Raw genomic sequence first — 20,225 nt, forward strand, 5'->3', positions numbered from 1 at the left:
TGAGTGATGTGATTGCTCGGTGTGCTGTATGGCTTTGCTCCCAGTCTAGGGCATTAGGCAGCTCCTCTGCAGTGGTAACAGCATGCTGGGAGAGGGAAGGAAGCAAAATAAAGGCCTGGTCAGAAAGGGCCGTTCTGGTCTAATTGAGTCCTTTGGGCCGAGGCTCCACTGATCAGAGACTTGTTACAGGAATCCGGTTTCATGGTTTCCAAACAATGAGATTTCAGAGAAGGGATTTGTAGTCCTTTGGGATTCCATCCTAACCTTTCTGTGATTTTTGTGGTTCTCTCTTGGTTGTCTGCCTCTGTGTTCCTCTGTTTTAAATCCGATTACTTCTACAATATGGAAACACTCGGATGAGCTAAGCAACTGAATTTCATATGTGAAGCAAAGCAGCAACACTGTGCATTCACTACGAATGTGGTGTTTGTCGATGCCAAAGGTGTGGATTGTTTATCAGAATGAAAGTCTGCTTCAACATTAATTGAGCTTCCTTGATTCCGATGTGGATATTCAGCTCATGATGCTCACTCACAGAGCAAACACTATTTCTCGGTCCACTCACAATGTAGCACACAGGTTAAAAGACCGAAGTTAAGAATGTTTGCGCTGATGGACCATAAATCCAAAAACCAATATTCAGAGCTACTGTCCACATGATTAAACATTAATAATGCAGAGATGTGCAGAGCCAAACACACATATGGTGTTGACTAAGTTTGCTTTACAGCAGTAAATAAAGCTAAAAGGTGAGAAATGTGAAAAAAAAATTCAATACATAAACACCAAATCTGTTCAGCTTTCTGAATCTGATGTTTTAAACTCAGAGGATGAAACAGTACACAACCAAAGGAGAGAAAAATGCATAATGATAGCAACACTCATCGGAGGCTCCTGAGTACAGAACACAGCAAAAACTAGCTTTAGAGCTGTTGCCCAGATGAGAAACATTCACAACTTCTACAAAGAAATTCCTGGGAGGAAGACATGTTTTCTTGCTTGCTCTTTCTTCCTTTCACCCTTTATCTCTCTGGCTGTCTTCTTCTCTCTAAACAATTCCTAGGAGACAAAAAACAACAAAGACAAACGACTTTGGCCTTTTAAAAGAAGCGTCAAACCTCTCCCTCCAGTGTGCAGAGGATCCACGGAAGTCTGCGTGTTTCTTGCTCACCTCCTGCAGTGACATTAAGCACTGAAGGCTCTAGATGAGCTTCCTGTGGAGCTGTGACAGCCAGGACAAACACAGGCACTGTACTGGTTTAAACAGACACTAGGCCCACTCAAGTGTAGCAGTTCATAAATTAAAGACATGAGCAAAGAGAGGAAGAAGGGAGACTGAGCAAATACAAGCAGCAAACACATGACAGAAAACTATCTCCCATTTGGCTTGTCACTCAACTCAAGAGAATGTGGCAGAAAAGAGGGAGAAGGAAAAGCTAGAAACAGCAAGAGAAGATGTGGGAAGGCTAATAAAACTATATAATTGTTGATTTAAATATTTGGTAAAGCTTTAGAAAAGAACAACTGTTCAAATCTAACAGCTACACGAGAAACACATTGAAAGCAATCCAAGGCTAAAATGTATGCTTTTCTTTTTTTCTGGTCTAGAGAAGAGGCAAATGGGGAGGAGGGAAATGGAGAACAGGCACAGTGCCTCATCCACCTGATGCCATAATGCTTTCTTGCGTGGCTTTCTTTTGTAACACAAGTCCTGGGCAGAGGAGAAAGGCAGACACAAAGAACAGACAGTACTCTCTGCAGGACCCTCTTTGTGCCATCGCCACTCGCAGGCGGCAGGACAAAGCTGTCAGCTGCCTGGACACCTCGTTAGCCCCGCTCCCTGCAGCTCTCACATGGCACAGGGTTGACTGCGGCCCACCTGCAGGGACTGGCTCATCGCTACAGTGGAGCTTCAGCCACTGAGAAATACACACATACACACACAAACATGCGACCGTACAGCATTAAAGACCAAAGGAGAAACACAGTGCTATAAAACACACCTGTTCTACAGAAGGTTCAAAGTCCTCCATTCACAAGCCTTTCCATGGATATTTGCTTTGGTTGTTAAAGCTGATCTTTTCAAATGCAGCCCACAACAAAAGCACCTCAAGCTTGGTCGAGATGGCTGAGGGAACAGGATCAGACTTGCACACTCTGATCTTTTTTCTTTTACATTTCTTCAGTTAATGTAGGACGAAGAGTTGGAAATACAAAGACAAAGGGGTTAGCTGAACCTAGACGAAACAACCAATGCAGAAAAAAATCTCATTTATTTTGAGCGACCAAACTGAACTCATCAAGCAAGTTTTGACAATAATTGTAGCAGTTAATACTACACTACATTTTAGCATAGCATTCAGAGTAGGTTGGGGACTAAATGACATAAACTAATTAAAAGCTGGAAAAGCAAATTTTAAAATGTTCTATTAAATACTTCTATGATTTCTACATTCTGAGGTTTCCAAGTGTTTCTGCTCAGTCTTCCGAAGGCACTATAAAGCTGTTTTGCTATCACCTACAGTCTGCTCCTGTTAGTACTGTGTAGAATTTCAAGTAGGGTAAGTGCTTAGTTTGCTAAGACCAGGCCAAATAAATATGCAGGAATTAGTTCCAGCTTCACACGCTGTTAAAATAGGATCCACCAGTCAATGCACCAAAACAACCCCATTCACCACACTTCACTTCATTCTGGCTACAAAGAAAAGCAGAGTAAATGTCATATTCACACACACACAAAAACACACACAAAATTCAAGGATAAACATACTCCTTTTGATTACAAATATTTATGTTTATAGGTACTGTGCGTGCTGATTTTTTCTCATTGCCACATTTGACTTTTCCCAAGCAATGCTTACATTTTTCCTCCTTCAACATTCGGACATGCTTCTCTGACTTCTTACAATGAAGGAAAAAAAATGCAGTTCATTCAAGCAACCGGTTCATGTCAGTCATGTGCAAGGTTTTAACCACTTCCACCCTTTAGAATATTATTCACCGTGTTGATCTTCAAAATAAGTACAAAAAATCCCTCACATTAAAAATTATAAAGGTGCTGCATGAAATGAGACACCACAGACGAATAAGCAAACACAATAACCAACCTTCAATCAAAGCAGATGTAGACTTTGCGGCCATTAGAAAATGCTGATGTACCAAAAGGCAGCAATCAGTCAGGCTGGGTGTAGCCACCTCCCATGTATCAGTCTGGACACCCTCGTTCAACAGCTGTGGACTCATATGTTACTGTCGCACTACCTGCCACTGTCCATCCACAACCATACCACCCACAGAACACATCAATCATCCCGCTCCTGCTGCTTTTTAATCTGTTTCCACCCCCAAAGACCAAGGACGCTTCAAAATTACAGTGTAGAAAGGTCACTCCATCCAATTAGAACATCATCAGGGATGCACACCGCAGGGTCATTGCCTGAACCATTGTAACACATAGTAAATCCAAGTACCCAAGAAAGAACCCCCACTCTGACAGGCTTCAGAAAGGCAGACAGAATACTCAGTAGTATTTTCAGGATGAATCTGTTAGAGACAAGTTGTTGTTGGGACAGATTTGAGAGTTAATGGCATGTACAAGTGCTATGATAGGCCTATTCCCTAAAGATGAACAATATTATCATCATTCCTTATGTTGACCTTGTGATGACCCCAGCTTCCAGATCAATGAGGTCTCAAATCAAGATTAGATCAAGCCTTTATATCGTTCCCCATCATTCTAGTAACTTGCTCATCACAAGGATTCTTCCTCATAATAAGACATAACTGGACACACAGAAAGTGCCAGGCCTTCTGGAACAATAGAGAACTTTTGGACCAAGCAGAATGATGGTAAGAACCATGTGGAGACCATTGTTTTGGGTCGGCAGAAGGAAAATAGCTAATGAGAGAGTAGAGCGAGAGGGAGACAGTGAAAGACAGAGGGTGGGTCAGTGAGCTTTGAGCCACTCGTGGGCTGATCTAAGCCAATTAGACGCAAGTGACAGCTCAGCTTCATGGTCATGACACAACTAGACCACGGCACTGCTCTGAGCCCCCACACCCCACAGTACAAGCCTGACTTGGACCCCAACAAGCCTTTAACACTCCACCCATAAAAGCCTAAATACCCATCTATGACAACCCCCAACACCCCGGACTGAAGCCAAGAGAGAGGGAGAGTGTATGCTTAACAAAAGATGTTCTCTCCCCTTCTGTCCTGCCTCCTCCGCTCTCCAGAAGGAAGTGGCTGGCTGAGCAGCGCTCTCTGCCTGGCTCCGTTATGGTCGACCAACTCTCTTGACATCTGATGGTGTTGAGAGTTGCTGTGGTGACAGGGAAAATCCACTGACCTTTGCCCTGGTGCTTCAAAACTTGTGAACCCGAGACAAGTGAAAACCAAAAAGCCTGGTGGGGGATACATGAATGAGGAGTTTCAATTGAAAAATGGGGCTGGTTCATATGACCACCAACAGCTGTCATTAGTGTGGCACCTTCATCATGTGAGCTGATAATGGCGCAGCCTTCACAGTATAGATGAGGGGAGGTGGTAGGCCACCAGGTTGTGAGTTGTCAGGGCTCCAGGCAGCATTGGCCTTGTGATTAATGACACAGGGCATTGCGCCACAAGGAGCTCAGCAGCACGTGCCGCACTGGTGGCAACAACAAAAACTCCATACACTGAGGGATTGTGGACTTGTCACACTTTAAAACAGCTAGTCACAATAGGCGGAATATCAAAATTGACATTCATATATAGCAAAATTGTATTAAAATTGTATTTTAAAAAAACCCCATAAATAATCATGTGGCACGCCCATCATGCTGAAATTATAAATCCATGGCTTAATGCGTCCACTCATCTACGGTTGATGGAGCACCAAGTTTACGAAATCTGTGGATGGCTTTTTTTCAGGGGGTGAGGAATCAAGAAATGCAGAAATGAAGGATGACAGGAAGGAGTGATGGGGGTTGAGGGACACCCAGCAGGGGGGTGGGACAGGACAGCCCTCTGCACGTCTAACGTCTGCCACTCAAGTAAGTTAATGATGCCACATTCTTGGGCCAACCATCCCCCTGCTGCGTGCGAGAAAAGAGAGACAGAGATAGGCGACTGAGGGTGTCGTGTCTTGGCACATGGAAACAGTGAGAAGAGGTGAGATGCTCTTGTAAGGTGGGGGGGTGTGGCACATTGGTGAAAATTTAGGGTCTGAGAACATTTATGACAGTCAACACCCCATTTGGCACTATTGAGTGATACATGAATGATACAGTATACCCCTCCTCTTTTTTTCTCTTCTCAATTACATGGCTGTCTCCTGCCTTCATCAGCATGCTTTATCGAGTCAAATTACTAATTAAGGTTTATGAGAAGTTCTGCTAATTTTGTTAGCAGTCAATCACAAGGTCGCTATTTGGTTTGTGATAGCAAGAAGGGGAACGCGATCAGCATTTTGGTTTCAGAGCAGAGTGAGCATCAATTTAAGGGATAAGGGAGAACCGGAGGAGGGGTGTGGGTTGAAGAGCTGCAAGATACTGAGGGAAAGATAACAAAATCCAGTATAGCCCGTAGCAAATGCAAAAAAAATAAATAAAAAAAACAATCACTTGTTTAGGTTTAGTTTCACAAAATGTCTTTGTGGGGTAAATAAAACTTACTAAAGAACATCATAATACCTACATGAGCCCAGTCAGCCATAGAGCTGGTAATAACAATTCTACTTTCGAGATTATACCACTAATAACAGAACTTGAGTAGGGCGTACTATAAGAATGAAAAAGCTGACAGATCCTCATATCCCTTAATCTATAATTAAATTATCTGAGCTCTTCCTCCTCTGACACAGGAATAACCCTGCCTTCTTGAGCTATTTCTCCTTTCATACATCTCCCAATAACACTAGCATAACTGTATTAGCAGTGTATGCTAGAGATGCTCTCCAGACTGCCAAATGGACCTGAATGCAGCTCTGTTTTCAAGCCATGAGGTCAGATGATGGTCAATCAATGGGAGGTCACATCCAGACCTGGCCAAAGGTCAGCCTATCTGGACCCAAAGGTACAACGGGCCTATCAACCCCTTAACTGCTATGAATGGAACTAAATTATGTGGACAGCTCCCTTCTGCTTCGAGTCAGAGAACCTGATAAGAAGAGCAGTTTGCCCCATTTTTAAACTAATGTTTTATAATTAAAAAATGAGAACAACAAGCGAACGATATTTTTAAATCAGAGCTAATTTTTGCCATTTAGGACTTTTTTTTTGTGCAGTTTTGTGTAAGGGGGGGATAAGTAAATTGCCAAAAACAGGCAATTAAACTAATAACACATTAGCTGCATAAATTATCAACCGACTAATTGCAGATGTATCCCACTCAGCATGTTTTGAATAATATTGTTTTCCATAGCCTGCCCCTACAGCAACAGAAGCCTAGATCGATATTCATGAAGTGTCAGAGTTGCAATTCATGTGTCTGTTGCGCACAAACACCACAGGGACCTTTAAAAGAAAGATGGCAGCACAGCTAACATGTAAATTTCACAGTTAATGCCTGGGCATGGCTTATGTTGGCCAATTAAGCTGTTCTTTTCAGCTCCATTACAACGCTGTGTCTTGGGGTTCATTTTTCCCTTACTGTGCAATTTAGGGCTCAAATGGGCAAATGTTGACTGTGCCAGTTGGACAACAAAGGGGGAATTTGGAGTCTGTTACAGTGTGTGGGCACAGGCATGTGTGTGCTAGTGCATATGTGCCTTTACAAACCTTGCCTTGTGTATGAGAAACAGCTATGTACCGTTGTTCCTGTGTGCCTTTGTGTGTGGAGGTCTAATTTGTGCGTGAAACAGGAGAACACTAATGGCTTCTAAAGATCGGTGGAGTCAAATGAGCGTGCTCATCAGTTAGACACACACCCTTTGGTGATCACTTAGTGTCATTAGATTTCATTTCCTGTGGAATAAGAGGATCTTGGTAGATCCCAGACAAATCCCTGCAATCATAGCAACACTTCAGATGATTCACTGCCTTCATTTCATCCTTACTGGGTGGCGGGTGCTGTTGTGTGTGGTATTATTAAATTTAGACTGTTACACTAACAAGATTCATTCGAAACACACCACCAGTATGACATGACATGATTTATTTTCCACATTTTTTACTAAATCAGGAAGCAAAAAGAAAAGACAACTAACCGTCCAACCATTTGAACACACACACACACACAGACGCAGTGAAACAGAGACAAACACATTCGGCACCTGCATGTTCGCTAATAACTTTGCCCTGTACAGTGTAGTGCACAGGGGCCAGCAGCAAGAGGCACTGAGATAAGATTCTGCTTAGCATTTGAATAGAGAGTTCTGATTTCTATTCAGCTGGCCTTTGGCCATGCTAGTACTGAAGTGGTCTGGGCAAGTCTGTCTGGTGACTGGTCTCCACCGTGCCAGCAAATATGCAGGCTCATATCTGGCAATGTGCAACGTCTGTCAGTGTCCCGGTCTGTCTGTCTGTCTGTCCGTTTGGCTGGATCAGTGTCTGGCCGGTTAATAATCAGCCTGGCTAGCTGCTAATCATCCTCGCAGCTGCAGAAGCAGGTGGCCACACATACCACAGCTCCCAGTCTCATTCACCATGTGATGTCATTTCACTGCACCTGGTCATACTGCGTTACATATAAATGAGCAAGATAGTTTTCCCCTGTTAAACGAAGTGTCTGTCCCTGAAGCGCAAAACCTTTGACATTTATTTCTCACTGGAGTAGATGGGCAGCTTACTGTGGTGCATTGGTGGCTGAGTGAACGGATCACATTTTTGTGACTCATCCACACCTTGGCCAAGTCTGGGACGGATCCCACAGCAGTCTAACAGGCACAGGCAGCAGTTAGCACCCAATCCACATCAAAATGGGAAGCTATTAGCTCTGGAACACACAAGGTCACCTTCAAAACACACACAGCATCTATGTAACTTCCTTTGCTGGCGTGCAATGGACGGAGCAGCACAATCATGTAGGGGCCAAGCTGCAAAGTGGAAAGGAACCACAGCTGTTTTAGAAAGTCCTCTCAAACATTTGATCTTGTCTCCCCTCACTTTTGAAAGTGACTAAAATACTTATAGTATCAGTTTCAAACAGCAGGAAAGGAAGTGAGCGAGGGGGGGAGTGGAAAAAGGGAAAGATAGCACAGAGAGAGGGAAAGAGAAGGAAAGAGATGGAGACAGCAGAGACTGGATGATTAGGTTTCAACGCTGGTCTGCAGCTGTTGAGGGCTCTAGGTGTCCCTTACAGCAAACGTAATCCAAGTGAAACACATTATCTGTCTACGCCATGGAAAAAAAATCACAGTCATAACACATCCGGATCCTCAATAACGAGCGTGATGCAGGGGCAAACAAAGCTCAGTGCAAAAAAGAGAACAAATAACTGCATAAACATATGAATTAATAATGAAGAATATTCCACTGGTGATTGTTTTTCCCCCTAAAAACCACAAGGCTAGAAAAGCAATATACTATGAATACTGTGCTTCTTATGGTCAGTTTGCAGTATGTGTTTTCTCCTCCTCCCTTCCCCGGTTCGCTTCTTTCTCCCACAGTTCAGTTAAGAATGTAATGAAGCTGAACTGCTGCATCTCCTACATTCCCCAAGGGCTACTTTAAGGAGGGAATGTCCTTAATGTTTGAACAACAAGAAAAACAGCCACAAAAGCCATTTACCTTAAGCATTTTTAAGTTTGCTTATGTACTTGTGTAAATGTACCTGTGTACTTTTGTGTGCACAACAGTATTTAACAGGACATATCCATCAGAACACCAGTGTGCAGTGTGACATATGCAGCCCAAAATACACACACTGAAATATGGACCTGGCTGAGTCCTGACCCTTTCACAAGAGCATTGTGCACCCTGCAGCGTATGGTGATGGCATGCATGCATGTGAATAAATGTGTTTTTTAAGGGTGTGTAGGAAAGTATAAGGAATAATGGACATTTGAACCAGGAACTTGAACACAGAACAAACACGGCACTTCACACACCAGAGCCTGAATCAATTTCGGTAACATTTGATTCAAACCCACAACAGCTAGTGACTGAACTTCAGCCCTTCATCCTGTCACCTCCTCCCTGGCTCCGCATGATGGATTACCATCTCTGGCAGCCTCAGAGGGTCTTAGAGAGAAGGGAAGGTGGGTGGGGGAGGTCAGTTACGACAGGGACATATTCATCGGAAGGGAGCGCTAGGTTAAGGAATTATGGTATGACAGAGATCTGGGGTGGATAGGAGAGGGCAAAGGGGTTTTCAGGGGTCAGAGGATCCAATCCCGGCTGGACGCAATGGCAAGCCACCCTCAAAATGCAGTGGTCTACAGGGATTTAACTCAGGGTCACATTTTTGATTAATATTATTATCACTCACTTGTCCTTTCGCCCACTTGCCAGAAAATAGAGTGGTGTCACACATATTAATCCAAATCTGGTAAATGGCACACCTGTGCAACAAATTAAAATAGACTTAAAATTGGAAACTTCATGTGTTATTAACAGATAGACACTGAAGACTAGATTAATACGGTGATAAGGGTTTATTGTTTTAATGCTAAACATAACAATTTGCAAAATGTACACAATTCAAATAAACCTGAACCATCACTTAAAAAATGACAACAGAAATCAAAGACCAATACAGTGAAGAAAGCAAGATCTTGTCACCCAGTCTGTGTTTTAAAGTTAATCAATAATCAGCCTGCAGACATGTTTCAATAATTTAGAGCTCAGTCTACATGTGAAACTGTCTGATACCTGTCTAAAAGGGCTCTCTTTCTACAGTGCTGTCCGATTTGTAAAATTTATACACTCTATGTTAATGCAAAGGTTCTTTTTTAACTTTTTTTTTCTGGTGAGTGAGCATCCGGGGTATGTAGCATGGGTGATGAGAGACATTGTGGAGCAAAGAGGACGAGGCAAAACACAGGCAGGCAGGGAGAAGAGACAAAGCAATAGACCTGCATTGTCAGAGCGGAGAGGCCATCAATAAAAGTGTCACTATGAAGGGAGAAAGAGGGAGAGTGTGAAGAAGCGAGAGCGGGGTATATAAAAGAAACACAACAAAACCTGGTGCGACTGGTGCTTCATCTTGCTGGCCACTAATGGGCGTGAGAAGCGGCTGGTTCAGCACTCTTTGCTTGATGGCTCACTCCTCCTGTGACGGGCCATGGCATCCTTGACCGAGCGCCACGCACTTACTTAATCCAGTTTGTACACTCAAAGGTGACATAATGGTATAAGTAGAGAGGTGAAGTTTGAAAGAAAAGGAGACAAAAAGACTGATAATAGGCTGAGAAAGATGGTCAAAGGTCATCCCAAACTTGGATCTAAGTGCTCGATCTCTTTGCCACCTACTCACCACATTTTCCATCTTTGTCTGCAGCTTTTGTCACACCTCTACATTACTGTTGTCGTGATTCAGCCACAATGTATGTGCACCGTATTTCCCTTCTAGAGTACTGCTGTCGCTTCATCTAAAGGTAATCTATTTCCCTAGGTGGAGCTGGCGAGGTCAGAGCTGGGACACAAAGCCCGCTGAGGAAAGTAAAAGTGCAGTCTCAGGATGTGTACGTGTGCGTGTATGAGAGAGAGACAGTGAGGATGTTAGTGACCGTAGTGTATCCCTATGATTTATCTTCCTGTGAGACTTTCCAAATTTCTGTTCCATTTCTGCAGCCCGGCCTCTTTCCAAGCATGGCACAGGAGTTAGGCATCTGTAGGAGCTCCTCATTTACTGTGACCATCTGTGACTGATAAAGGTGATACGATCAAGCTGCGTGACGCTGTATATGGCTGGAAAACACTATAGCCGTGCATCTGAATATGTGTGTGTGTATGTGTGTGTGCATATGAATAGACAGGAAGATCTCTACAGAGGTCAGCAAACTCCAGCTGACACATTTAATCAGGGATTTTTTCCTCTCTAACACTATCAGGAGAAGATATGTTTCACATGCTTGCCCTCTCTCCCCATCCCTCTTATCACAGGACAACATTCCCACTTTTTCTGCATGTATGCTTTTTGCTTTTCCTCCGTGCTTGTTTCAGCTCAGACAACAGTGAGCTCCAGCAGGAAGGTTTTTTAAATTATTTTTTACTTTTTTTATATGAAAATGTAATAAACTAGAAAATACTTTGGTGTGGTGTGAGCAGCAGATTTATGTTTATTTTATCTGTGTGAGCAACTGATCTTTTATTTATTGAGCAAGTTATTGAAAAACCAGACAAACTGTTTTAGATGGACCCGGAAATTTGTGTTTTACACATCTAAGAACATAAAGAAACAGACACGTCAAGATGTGTGGTATGAATAAAACACTTAGATATTACACTTACAAATGAGAGTTTCTGAGACTGTGTTGTATTTCCTAACTATAGCATGCATCATTAATGCGCTGTAATGGTTGCGCTGTTGCTGTTTTCTTCATTACCCTTCATTATTTCTCAAGGACTCCCGCACAGATTAAACCTCAGTCTACCGGGGTTTATACAAGCACGAGGGCAGGTGTTTGTGAACACGCGTGTGTAAGTGCGTGAGTGTCTGTTGTTTGTGTGCACTTGTCACCCCGTTTTCTCATTTCTGAACTGGAATAATGAGTCCAGATGAGCTCAGCAGTGCAGCTCATCCTGACTCCCCACCTGGCTTGCTCCTTTTGGCCCATCCCTTTATTAGCTCCCCCCCTCATGCTGGACACAACAGCAACAGCTTGGTAACCCTCCTCCTCTCTTCAACACTCGCACCTTTCCCAACTCAATTTTCCTGCTAATTACCTTGTTGTACGAGTACCAACTGCTACCTAACGATTCACTTAATTGCAGAAGTGGTACATTAGATGATATCAAAGGACCTTTTTAAAAGTCATCCAATCCCATTCCAAGCGGCATTTAGAACCAACCCAAGACATCTGTTTCATTTCAGTGTCATTTGCATTTTTAAAGGTTAAAACCGAACAAAGCTGCAAAGGTATACATCTAAAACTCATTTTTTTTGTCTTCATTTATATGTGGTGCCTTTCCCCTGATGATTACATACAGTTAATACACAAGTAGACATGTCAGAGGGCCTATATCACAGTTGGCACTCAATTAAAAGTGATATGTGCTAGTTTCAGGTGGATGTAGTTTGCGTCAAGCACCTGAAAAGATTGGGCTAGTTAACGTTTTCCTTGGGATCCTATTGCCCCAGGTGTGCCTTGTCACACTTACATATACACAGATACTCGCAGTGCTAGCAATTTATGCAGCAGCGATGGCTGCAGCTTGCATTTCTGACACAGGCTTCACAATGATTTATGAACCTGCTCATTGACCTAGTTTATCCTGAAAAGAGAAAAGGGGCACATTCTCTTATATGCAGTATATCCCATATTGCTGGCCTGGAGTCAGTTTTGAAGAGGAGTAAGATTACAAGGCAGGCTGCTCCGATACCCTCTAGGCAACACATTTACAAGTTCTCTTATCTTCTGAAGTACAGGACAGTGAACAACAGCTATAATGAAATCTCTCCCAAATGCAGCAGAGTGATGTCTGGGCATTATCCCCACACTCTGCACATGCACCATGGAGCTAGATAACACAAAGCAGTCCATGTTCTTGTCCATCTATTTGTGCTCAACATCCAACACTTAAAGGAGACAAGGTTGCAGACCTAAGCCCAGTAAAGGCACAAGTGCCCCTGCCCACTCGGGCCCACATTAATAATGCATTGGCACCTCTTGGAGGGCTCTTCCCCCTTTGCCTCTTCACTCCACATTTCCTCCTCTAAAAGAGAGAGTGGTGAGTCCGGCCCAGCTTGATGCCTGGCATGCAGCAGCGCCACTCTGTTCAGTGGACACAGAGTTCAATCTGTTTCAGAACTGCAATTCAATTATCTCACCAGGGTCCTGTTCAACCACTCGTGAATGGAAGGGGGGCAAAGGTGCGTTCAATACAATGGAGGGGGAGATCGAGGCAGGGGATGGGGGAGGATTGGGGGGGTTACAAGACATATCATAAACACAAATCCAGTTCAACATGGATATAGATTTAAGACTTTTTCTTGTGAGATTAGCTTTGGCTTTACAATCACTGGACGGATGTCAGGACCTGATAAAGCTAATCACTGCTGTAAAGCGAATGCAGAGGGATTTAGCACATCGCCCCCCCTTCTGCCCCCGCAGTCCCCTGAAGACCTGGCTGTGAAAGAAAACTGAGAAAGCCCAGGGCCCAAAACAGACCAGGCATGGAGCGTGCCGCAAAGTGCCCCTCCCTCTTCTTCAGGCTCTATGATACCCTTATCTCAGTAAAAATGAAACACACAGAGGAAATACGCTGCAAAATGGGCACTTTTTTTTTTTATCACGGAGGTTAAATTTCTAATCATCACTTTGTAGATGTCAACAAATACCTAAAGTTTACTGGAAAGGAACATAATTATTTGGTCATCTAATCCCATTTAAAAGACCAAAAATAGTCTATATTTAAAAGATGGAAAAAGATAGTGCGCTCTAACCATGACAAAAGTACAATAGCAAAAGACTCTGGAGCTCTGCACTGTTTCGGACCATTTTGGTACCTTAAGCCAGATACTTGATTAGCTCAGAAAGAAATGCTGCCAATCAGCTTCAGGAAATTCTTCCTCAAGATGCTCAGGAATACCTACAGTATTATTAAAATTGAAACAAATAATTAATGTCTCCATATAACACATTACCTGAATATTTAAACATCTTTTTCCTTCTCCTCACCTTTTCCATTTTCTTCAACATGCCTCTGAGGGCTTTGATCTCCTACTATTAAAATAATTTAAATCAAAATTACCCTACTTTAACAAAAAGTCACATTTGTGCACCATCACACTGTAATCAAGTAGCACAGTGAATGACTGTCAAACAGAGCCTTTTCCTGCACCCACACTCCATCTTTGTCAGGCCACCATTGCCGTCATTCTCAAACTGCTATGCCTCATACAGGCTCCGGCCAGTATGCTGTCACTATAATGAATACTGAAGTGTTCAGCTTATTTCACGTTTTCATAATTGGTCCTTGTTAAGTGTTTTACAGCAGAGCTAAAATAAACCAAACTCCAATTAGAAGTCTTCACTGTAATTTAAAAAGTAAAGACCTCAAAGTACTGAGTGAAAAATTCAGTGTATTTGTTTTTTTAGCCAGCAGTGTTGTCTTATGATGGTGTATTGTATAGATTACTTTTACACCATTCTTTTGTTATACCTTGTATAGTGTATGGAGCTACACAAACATGTCCAGTTCTGTACACTTGTTTGTTGCCTGTATGCTGAACCCTACTCTCAAACCTGGCATCACTGTTAATACCCATCAGATGTGCGCTATACATATTTCTTCACCTAGCTCTGCTCTTCCCTCCTGCCCTAGTGACCCCTCACCCTTCACCTTTAAGCCATTCAAGTAGTCAATGCCTCTATTCAACCCCCTCTGCTCCTCAGTCCATATTACATGAGAAAGAGGGAGAGCGAGACCATGAGAAAGAGAGAGAGAGAGAGAATACTGAAGAAGAAAGGCTAAGAAACCGTGTTAGAAGGAAAAAAATAAAATAATCGAGAGGGTTCATCAATTTTTCATGAATTTTCATTTAGAGTGGGAGAGGCCTCTTACAGCAATCGATAGATCAAGCTGCTGTCACACAGTTAGCACCTGGGGGCCACTGGAAGGCCCTCGGGAAGGCAGGGCAGTGGATCAGAAGCAGAGACCAACCCCCTCCAACCCATTTCCTAAGGATCAAAAACTAACTATGAATTTTACTGTCATCACCTCAGAAATACAATTACAGGCAGAGGATGTTGTTCCTGCTCTCTTTTGTCTATAAATCTAAAACATTTGATTTCCAATTTTTGCTTGTTTTATGTTGTCTAAGGAGTCCAGCTCAACATTTTGAGAGACTGTCTAAAGTTTGTCACTTTCATGATAAGAATTCTCCTCTTCCACAACATAAGGACATAGGGACTTTCCCCTCCACCTTATGGGCATTTTGAGGTGCCTGGGAGTGGCTGTATAGGAAGCCCATCCTGAGACTGCTGGGGGGTAGGCTCATCTTCAAAGGTAATTCGATACACAGCTCAGGTTATGCCTGTCACCATTCACCAACAGACTTCAGAAGGCCTGTGCTAAATGTCCATCACAAACTGTGCTTGTCATTCGACCCCCACTCACCTGCGAGAGAGCCATGTCAGCCATGCCATCATGTTCCCATCATAAAGCCTCCCAGCAGCTTTACGTACATACTCCAACCCATACACACAACATCAATATATATCCCTTGGGCTTGGATCACATTTATCAAGTGCATGGAAGAAAAAACTCATTATCCAAAACTCCGACCAATATTCCACAATGTGAGGTCGTAATAGGGTTTAAGTGGCTCTTTTAGACCAGCAGGAAATTAGTATTGTTTGTAAATGGAGAAGAAAAATGAAATTAACTAAAAATAGTGCCAGAAATTGTTGACTTGTTTACTTTAAGTACCTACAGTAGAGACGATGTTTCAACGCTTGATTAGATCAAAAATGTATTCTGAATGTGCTGAATGCAAATCCAGTCTTTCCATCAGTAAGCAGTGAGATCAGGATTTCTCTTTATCTGTCCTTATAAATTACATAATGTGAGCAGAATCATTTTGAACTCCAGCAAAGAGGAGAAGAGACTCTTGACTTACATGCTACTTCCAAAGATGCATTGCGGCTCACAGCTTCTCCCAGGTAGTTCCGGGCCACGCAGACATAGGCTCCCTCATCTGGTTTGCTCCGCCGTCCATGAACGATGCGCAGGAAGAAAAGCGAGCCGGTGGGCAGCAGCATACGGTGGGAACGTGGGTCATCTTTGTCTGTTTCCACCCGCTCTCCATCCTTGTACCACTCCACTGTCGGGGTTGGCCGCCCCTCTGCTTTACAGTTGAGAGTGGCGGGCTCCCCTTTGGATACGATCAGGTCAGAGGGATGCTCCACAATCCGGGGTGGGGAGTCCTCCTGGCGCAGACGGGATCCTGAGGAAAAAAAAGGATGTTTTATGTTCAGTGATGTTATTATATAAGCTTTATAAAGTTAAGAACCTCTTTCATAACAAACAATAGAAAAATAGTGGGAATATGGGGTTTTAATTAATAAACACAACTCATAGCAACAAAATAAATAAGTTGTCTGGGTCGGGAAGACCGACCTCTGCCCAGAGCAAAAGCTATGAGGTGTGGCTCTGAAGCGGTCTCCAAGGTATCAATTGACAACTTTTACTCTTAAAGAAGAAAAACATATAAACAGGTGGCACAGTGAAAGCACATATAAACAGTGTTGTTTCTCAGCAAAGGGGTCCAGGGTGAACCCACTGGTCAGCTGTGGCCTTTATGTGTGGGGTTTTTACCCAGTGCCCACTGGGTACCTACTGCCTTTTACCTCCCACAGTCAAAAGAAATGCATAATAGGTTAACTGGGGATTTTGTCTGTAAGTGTGAATGTCTCGTGAATGATTGTCTGCTTCCATGCTCTGGCCATTTATATTGACTGGCGACCAGTCAAGAATGCATTCTGCCTCTTGCTCCTGACAGCTGGGATAAGCTCCAGTGCCCATGTGACCTTGGATTGGAAAAGCGATTAAGAAAATTGATGGACATATATAATTCAATGTTAAGTATCCCATAAAAAACAAACAAATAGTAACAACTAGGAAAAGAAACTCTGGTAATCCACTTTTTCAAATAAAAAGTAAACTCAAGTTAATATATACTGGAAAAGAAGGACAACAGAACTTCTACTTTCTGTGTAATGATCCAATATCCACTGCGATCCACTGTGTTCTGCTGAGTTGATTTGGCAGCCTATACATAATTTACAAATGCAGTTACTACTCACTAAGCGACATCTAAAACCATCAAGCTACAATTCAACTCAACAGCAATAGGTATATACAAAAAACCCACCCAAAACAGCTAATCTGGCTACATGTATCCACATTTAAACCCCCCCAATTTTGATTCACATTGTTCAAAAACCAGGTGACAAAAGCAGTTGTTTTTGCTATTTTTCTTGCTGCCTGGACCCAAATAGCAGAGGTAAGTGCCTTTATATATCTGACTTGGGATGGAGGCTTGTAATAAAAGCCTATTAAAGCTTTTAATAACCATAACAGGTTAGTCAAAAAAAAAATTCTATCTGCTCTTCTCAGCCCATGCAAGAGCTTGAGAGTAATGGAACTTACAGGCAAACAGTGAATGAAGGCATACAGTTAGCTTACATTAGAATTACACACATAGACCCACATTATGCTGTTTATCTGCCCTCTATATTTGGTTTTCAGAAAAAGTCAGGAAAAGTGGGAGTTCACTATGCAAAAAGCAGGCATGTGATGTGAATATGAATGTTGGGGTCCAGACTAATGTCAAATGCTAATCCCCTGTGGTTGAAAACCTTGGCCCACTCCTTTTCATTAGAGCTTACAGTGGGTAAGCTTTTGGAGCCTGGCAGTTAAGATAATGCTCCCCGAGTCAGAGTGCGCAGTGTGTCTGTGACCAGGTCTTACCCATGGTGATAAGAGGTTGTAGGCCACACAAACGCACGCACACACTCTTATATCAAGGAAGCCATGGGAACCATGCAACAATCAAACAGTCTGATCCAGCAATCAAAGACACAGCAAAGGGAATGGGGAATGAGGCACAGTTTTCCAACAACCCTTTTTTTTTTTGAACCATTCAATACCTCATCAATAACTCTGCTTCAGTTGACAGCTAAATGTTAACCACTCAGTGTTGCCTTAAGTTAAGAGCTCAGCTCTTTGTCTTAAAATGAGCTGTTGCAGGTGTGCATGTGATTGAGCAGAGTTGATGATTGTGCCCTTCCCTGGGGGCAGTACAGTGGGGTAATAGAATGATGCCTGCTGCACAGAAGTGCAGTATACCACATAGGCCTTTGTGCTTATGTAAGGGGTAATTTGAACACAGGATGCAAGCATAACAGCGGTGGTTTCAGCTCTTTGTTTGGCTGGGTTTTGCACATCCCACCACCCGTTACACTTCAACCTCCCAGGGGAAACCAGGACAAGCTGTACCGAGGTCTTTTCTCCTCATGAGTCTACAGGCAAAGGGACACGAGCCAGCAGAAACCTGCTGGTCAGCATAAAATCCACTTCAAAGACCAAGTGTGGTGGATGTGTGTGCATATGTACACACAAACACACACAAAACACACAGATTTAGTCTGGAAATGTGCACTAGTCCACAAAATGTCAGGAATCAGGGATCAGATAGGGACATATTGACCCCTGAACAGGAGGCAGTCTGTTCTCTCTTCTTCCTAATTTGGGCTAATTCCCTCCATTTCCCTGTCATTGATTAGTGATCAGGCCTGGTGTCTTGCACTAACTGGTGCCACAGACAGCGATCTGTAGTAGAGGGGTAGGTAATATTCTGTCCCCAGAGTCCATGATCTAATCTCATTGGTATTATGTGGAAAACTGAAGAAGTATAGCTGGTGTTTGGAACAAAAATCTAAGGTATTTTTCTTGCTATCTTTTTCACCAAAAGTAGGGAACAATAACCTAGCCAGCAGCCAATTTTCCTGTCACAGAGAGGGCAAAGAGCAAGTTTGTATTCTGGCAATAAGTGACTTAATAGATTAAGCAGTAATTAACACTGTGACATTGATAAATGGAGGGCAAGATAAAGGACAGTCATGTAGGCCCCCTTCTCCCTCAGATCCAGTGTCAAACGCACATTTATTCTTATCTCATTGGAGCATCTGCTTCCCCAATAATCCACAAATCGTGCAGTGGCTTTCCGCTAAGGCCAATGGACATGACTAAACTGCAGTGACTCTATTCGATTTCTATCAGTCTAATTTCTTTGAATCCAATTTGTATTCCAATCTACTGCTTTCTAATCACTTAAACCTTGAGTCTCCATCTGGTCTCCTCTTTCCTGTGGAAATGAACACAGCAGATGCCTCTACAATTGTCCTTTCACTGCCAAAAAAAGCTAAGCTGGGTGCACAGAAGGCCAGACGTGACTGGTCAGTGTCCTTCCTGAGTCAGGTGTAGAGGTTAAAAGCACATCCATATGCTGTGGAATATGGTTTGAAAATGACCCATTAATCTCAATACTGAAAAACTTCAACACATAAACCTTGTGAGCAGTTTCACTTTGAAAAGTGCAAAGAAAATATTTGCACAAGCTTAAGCGAGTGTATCTACTACAGCCCTCATGTGGCTTCCATGAATGTCCCTGAATGTGCACTGTCCAAAAATATCAAATTAAAAAACTTTATATACATTCCCACTGTTGAGCCATCAGACCTAACTCCTCACAGGAGCGAAAGTCAATTTTCAGCTTCCTATTGGGCCCCTTTTCCCACTCTCTTTACGGTAAATGGGCTTTCTGTTGCCCTTTTAATGTGATCATTGGTGCTGTGCAATCAAGTGCTCTCTGAGCTGAGGCGAGTGCACTTCACTGGGTCTCAGGGCACACGCTCCAATCAAAATGCTGTGTTTCCCCCTGTCTGCAATAATACCGCCATTACTTTTCACCACTGCTGTGCAGTCATCCACTTTTGGAAAAAAGTAGGAACCACAGAACAAACAAACAAGCACACAGACAGGGAATTAAATCAGAGAGGGATTACTGAACCAGAAGCTGATTCTTTTCTGCCTTTTTTCTTCCCGTCTACTTATGTCAGCTTCACTGAAATGGATGCAATTTCGCTGTGCTGTTATCCAAGAAATGTGCAGTATTTGAGCACCCGCTTTTCTCCCGCTATAGTGTTTCAACCAATATGTGACGTTAGCATTGAAATATAACTGAAAAACATATAGGTTAAACAAGATAAGATGGGTAACATTTGTCCTTTAAATCCGAGATAAAAAGCTGCTTAACTACAACTCATTCTCCTGCATTACCACTGACCACACACCTAGAACTGGTCTTTTCTGTTATCTTTGTCACATATTTATTCATGTGTGCAACAGAAGGCCAGGCCTTTGATGATCTTTTTGTAATTATTTTTATTAGCTCCCAGGAGAAATTCTCCCACCAACCAAATCAATACACACACCAGTCACAGGAAGAGCACTGAAGGAAGGGCTCCCCAAAGAGATATTAATTATTCTACCAACAGATGCATGCTAATCGGAGGTAACCAATGGCAACCCCAGACCAAGGCAAAAAGTTTTGGTCACCAAAGCGCCATAAAACA

General features: G+C 42.9%; 1 protein-coding gene across 11 annotated transcripts in view; it reads right to left on the reverse strand.

Annotated features, from left to right (window-relative positions):
• The window catches only part of robo2 (roundabout, axon guidance receptor, homolog 2 (Drosophila)), a 258,201-nt gene that overhangs the window by 123,289 nt on the left and 114,687 nt on the right, over positions 1-20,225 (reverse strand). For all 11 annotated transcript variants that reach the window (XR_014888201.1, XM_085243897.1, XM_085243892.1 and 8 more), the window contains one exon: positions 15,707-16,033. Coding sequence is in view for 10 of the 11 variants with exons in the window: in XM_085243897.1 (XP_085100023.1) it covers positions 15,707-16,033 (327 nt within the window). In the remaining variant the exon portion in view is untranslated. The remainder of the gene's footprint in view (positions 1-15,706; positions 16,034-20,225) is intronic.

This window comes from Mchenga conophoros, linkage group LG14 (assembly GCF_057382185.1).
Source record: "Mchenga conophoros isolate Kocher_MC1m ecotype Shallow Benthic linkage group LG14, M_conophoros_male_GT1.1, whole genome shotgun sequence".
Classification (NCBI taxonomy): Eukaryota; Metazoa; Chordata; class Actinopteri; order Cichliformes; family Cichlidae; genus Mchenga; species Mchenga conophoros.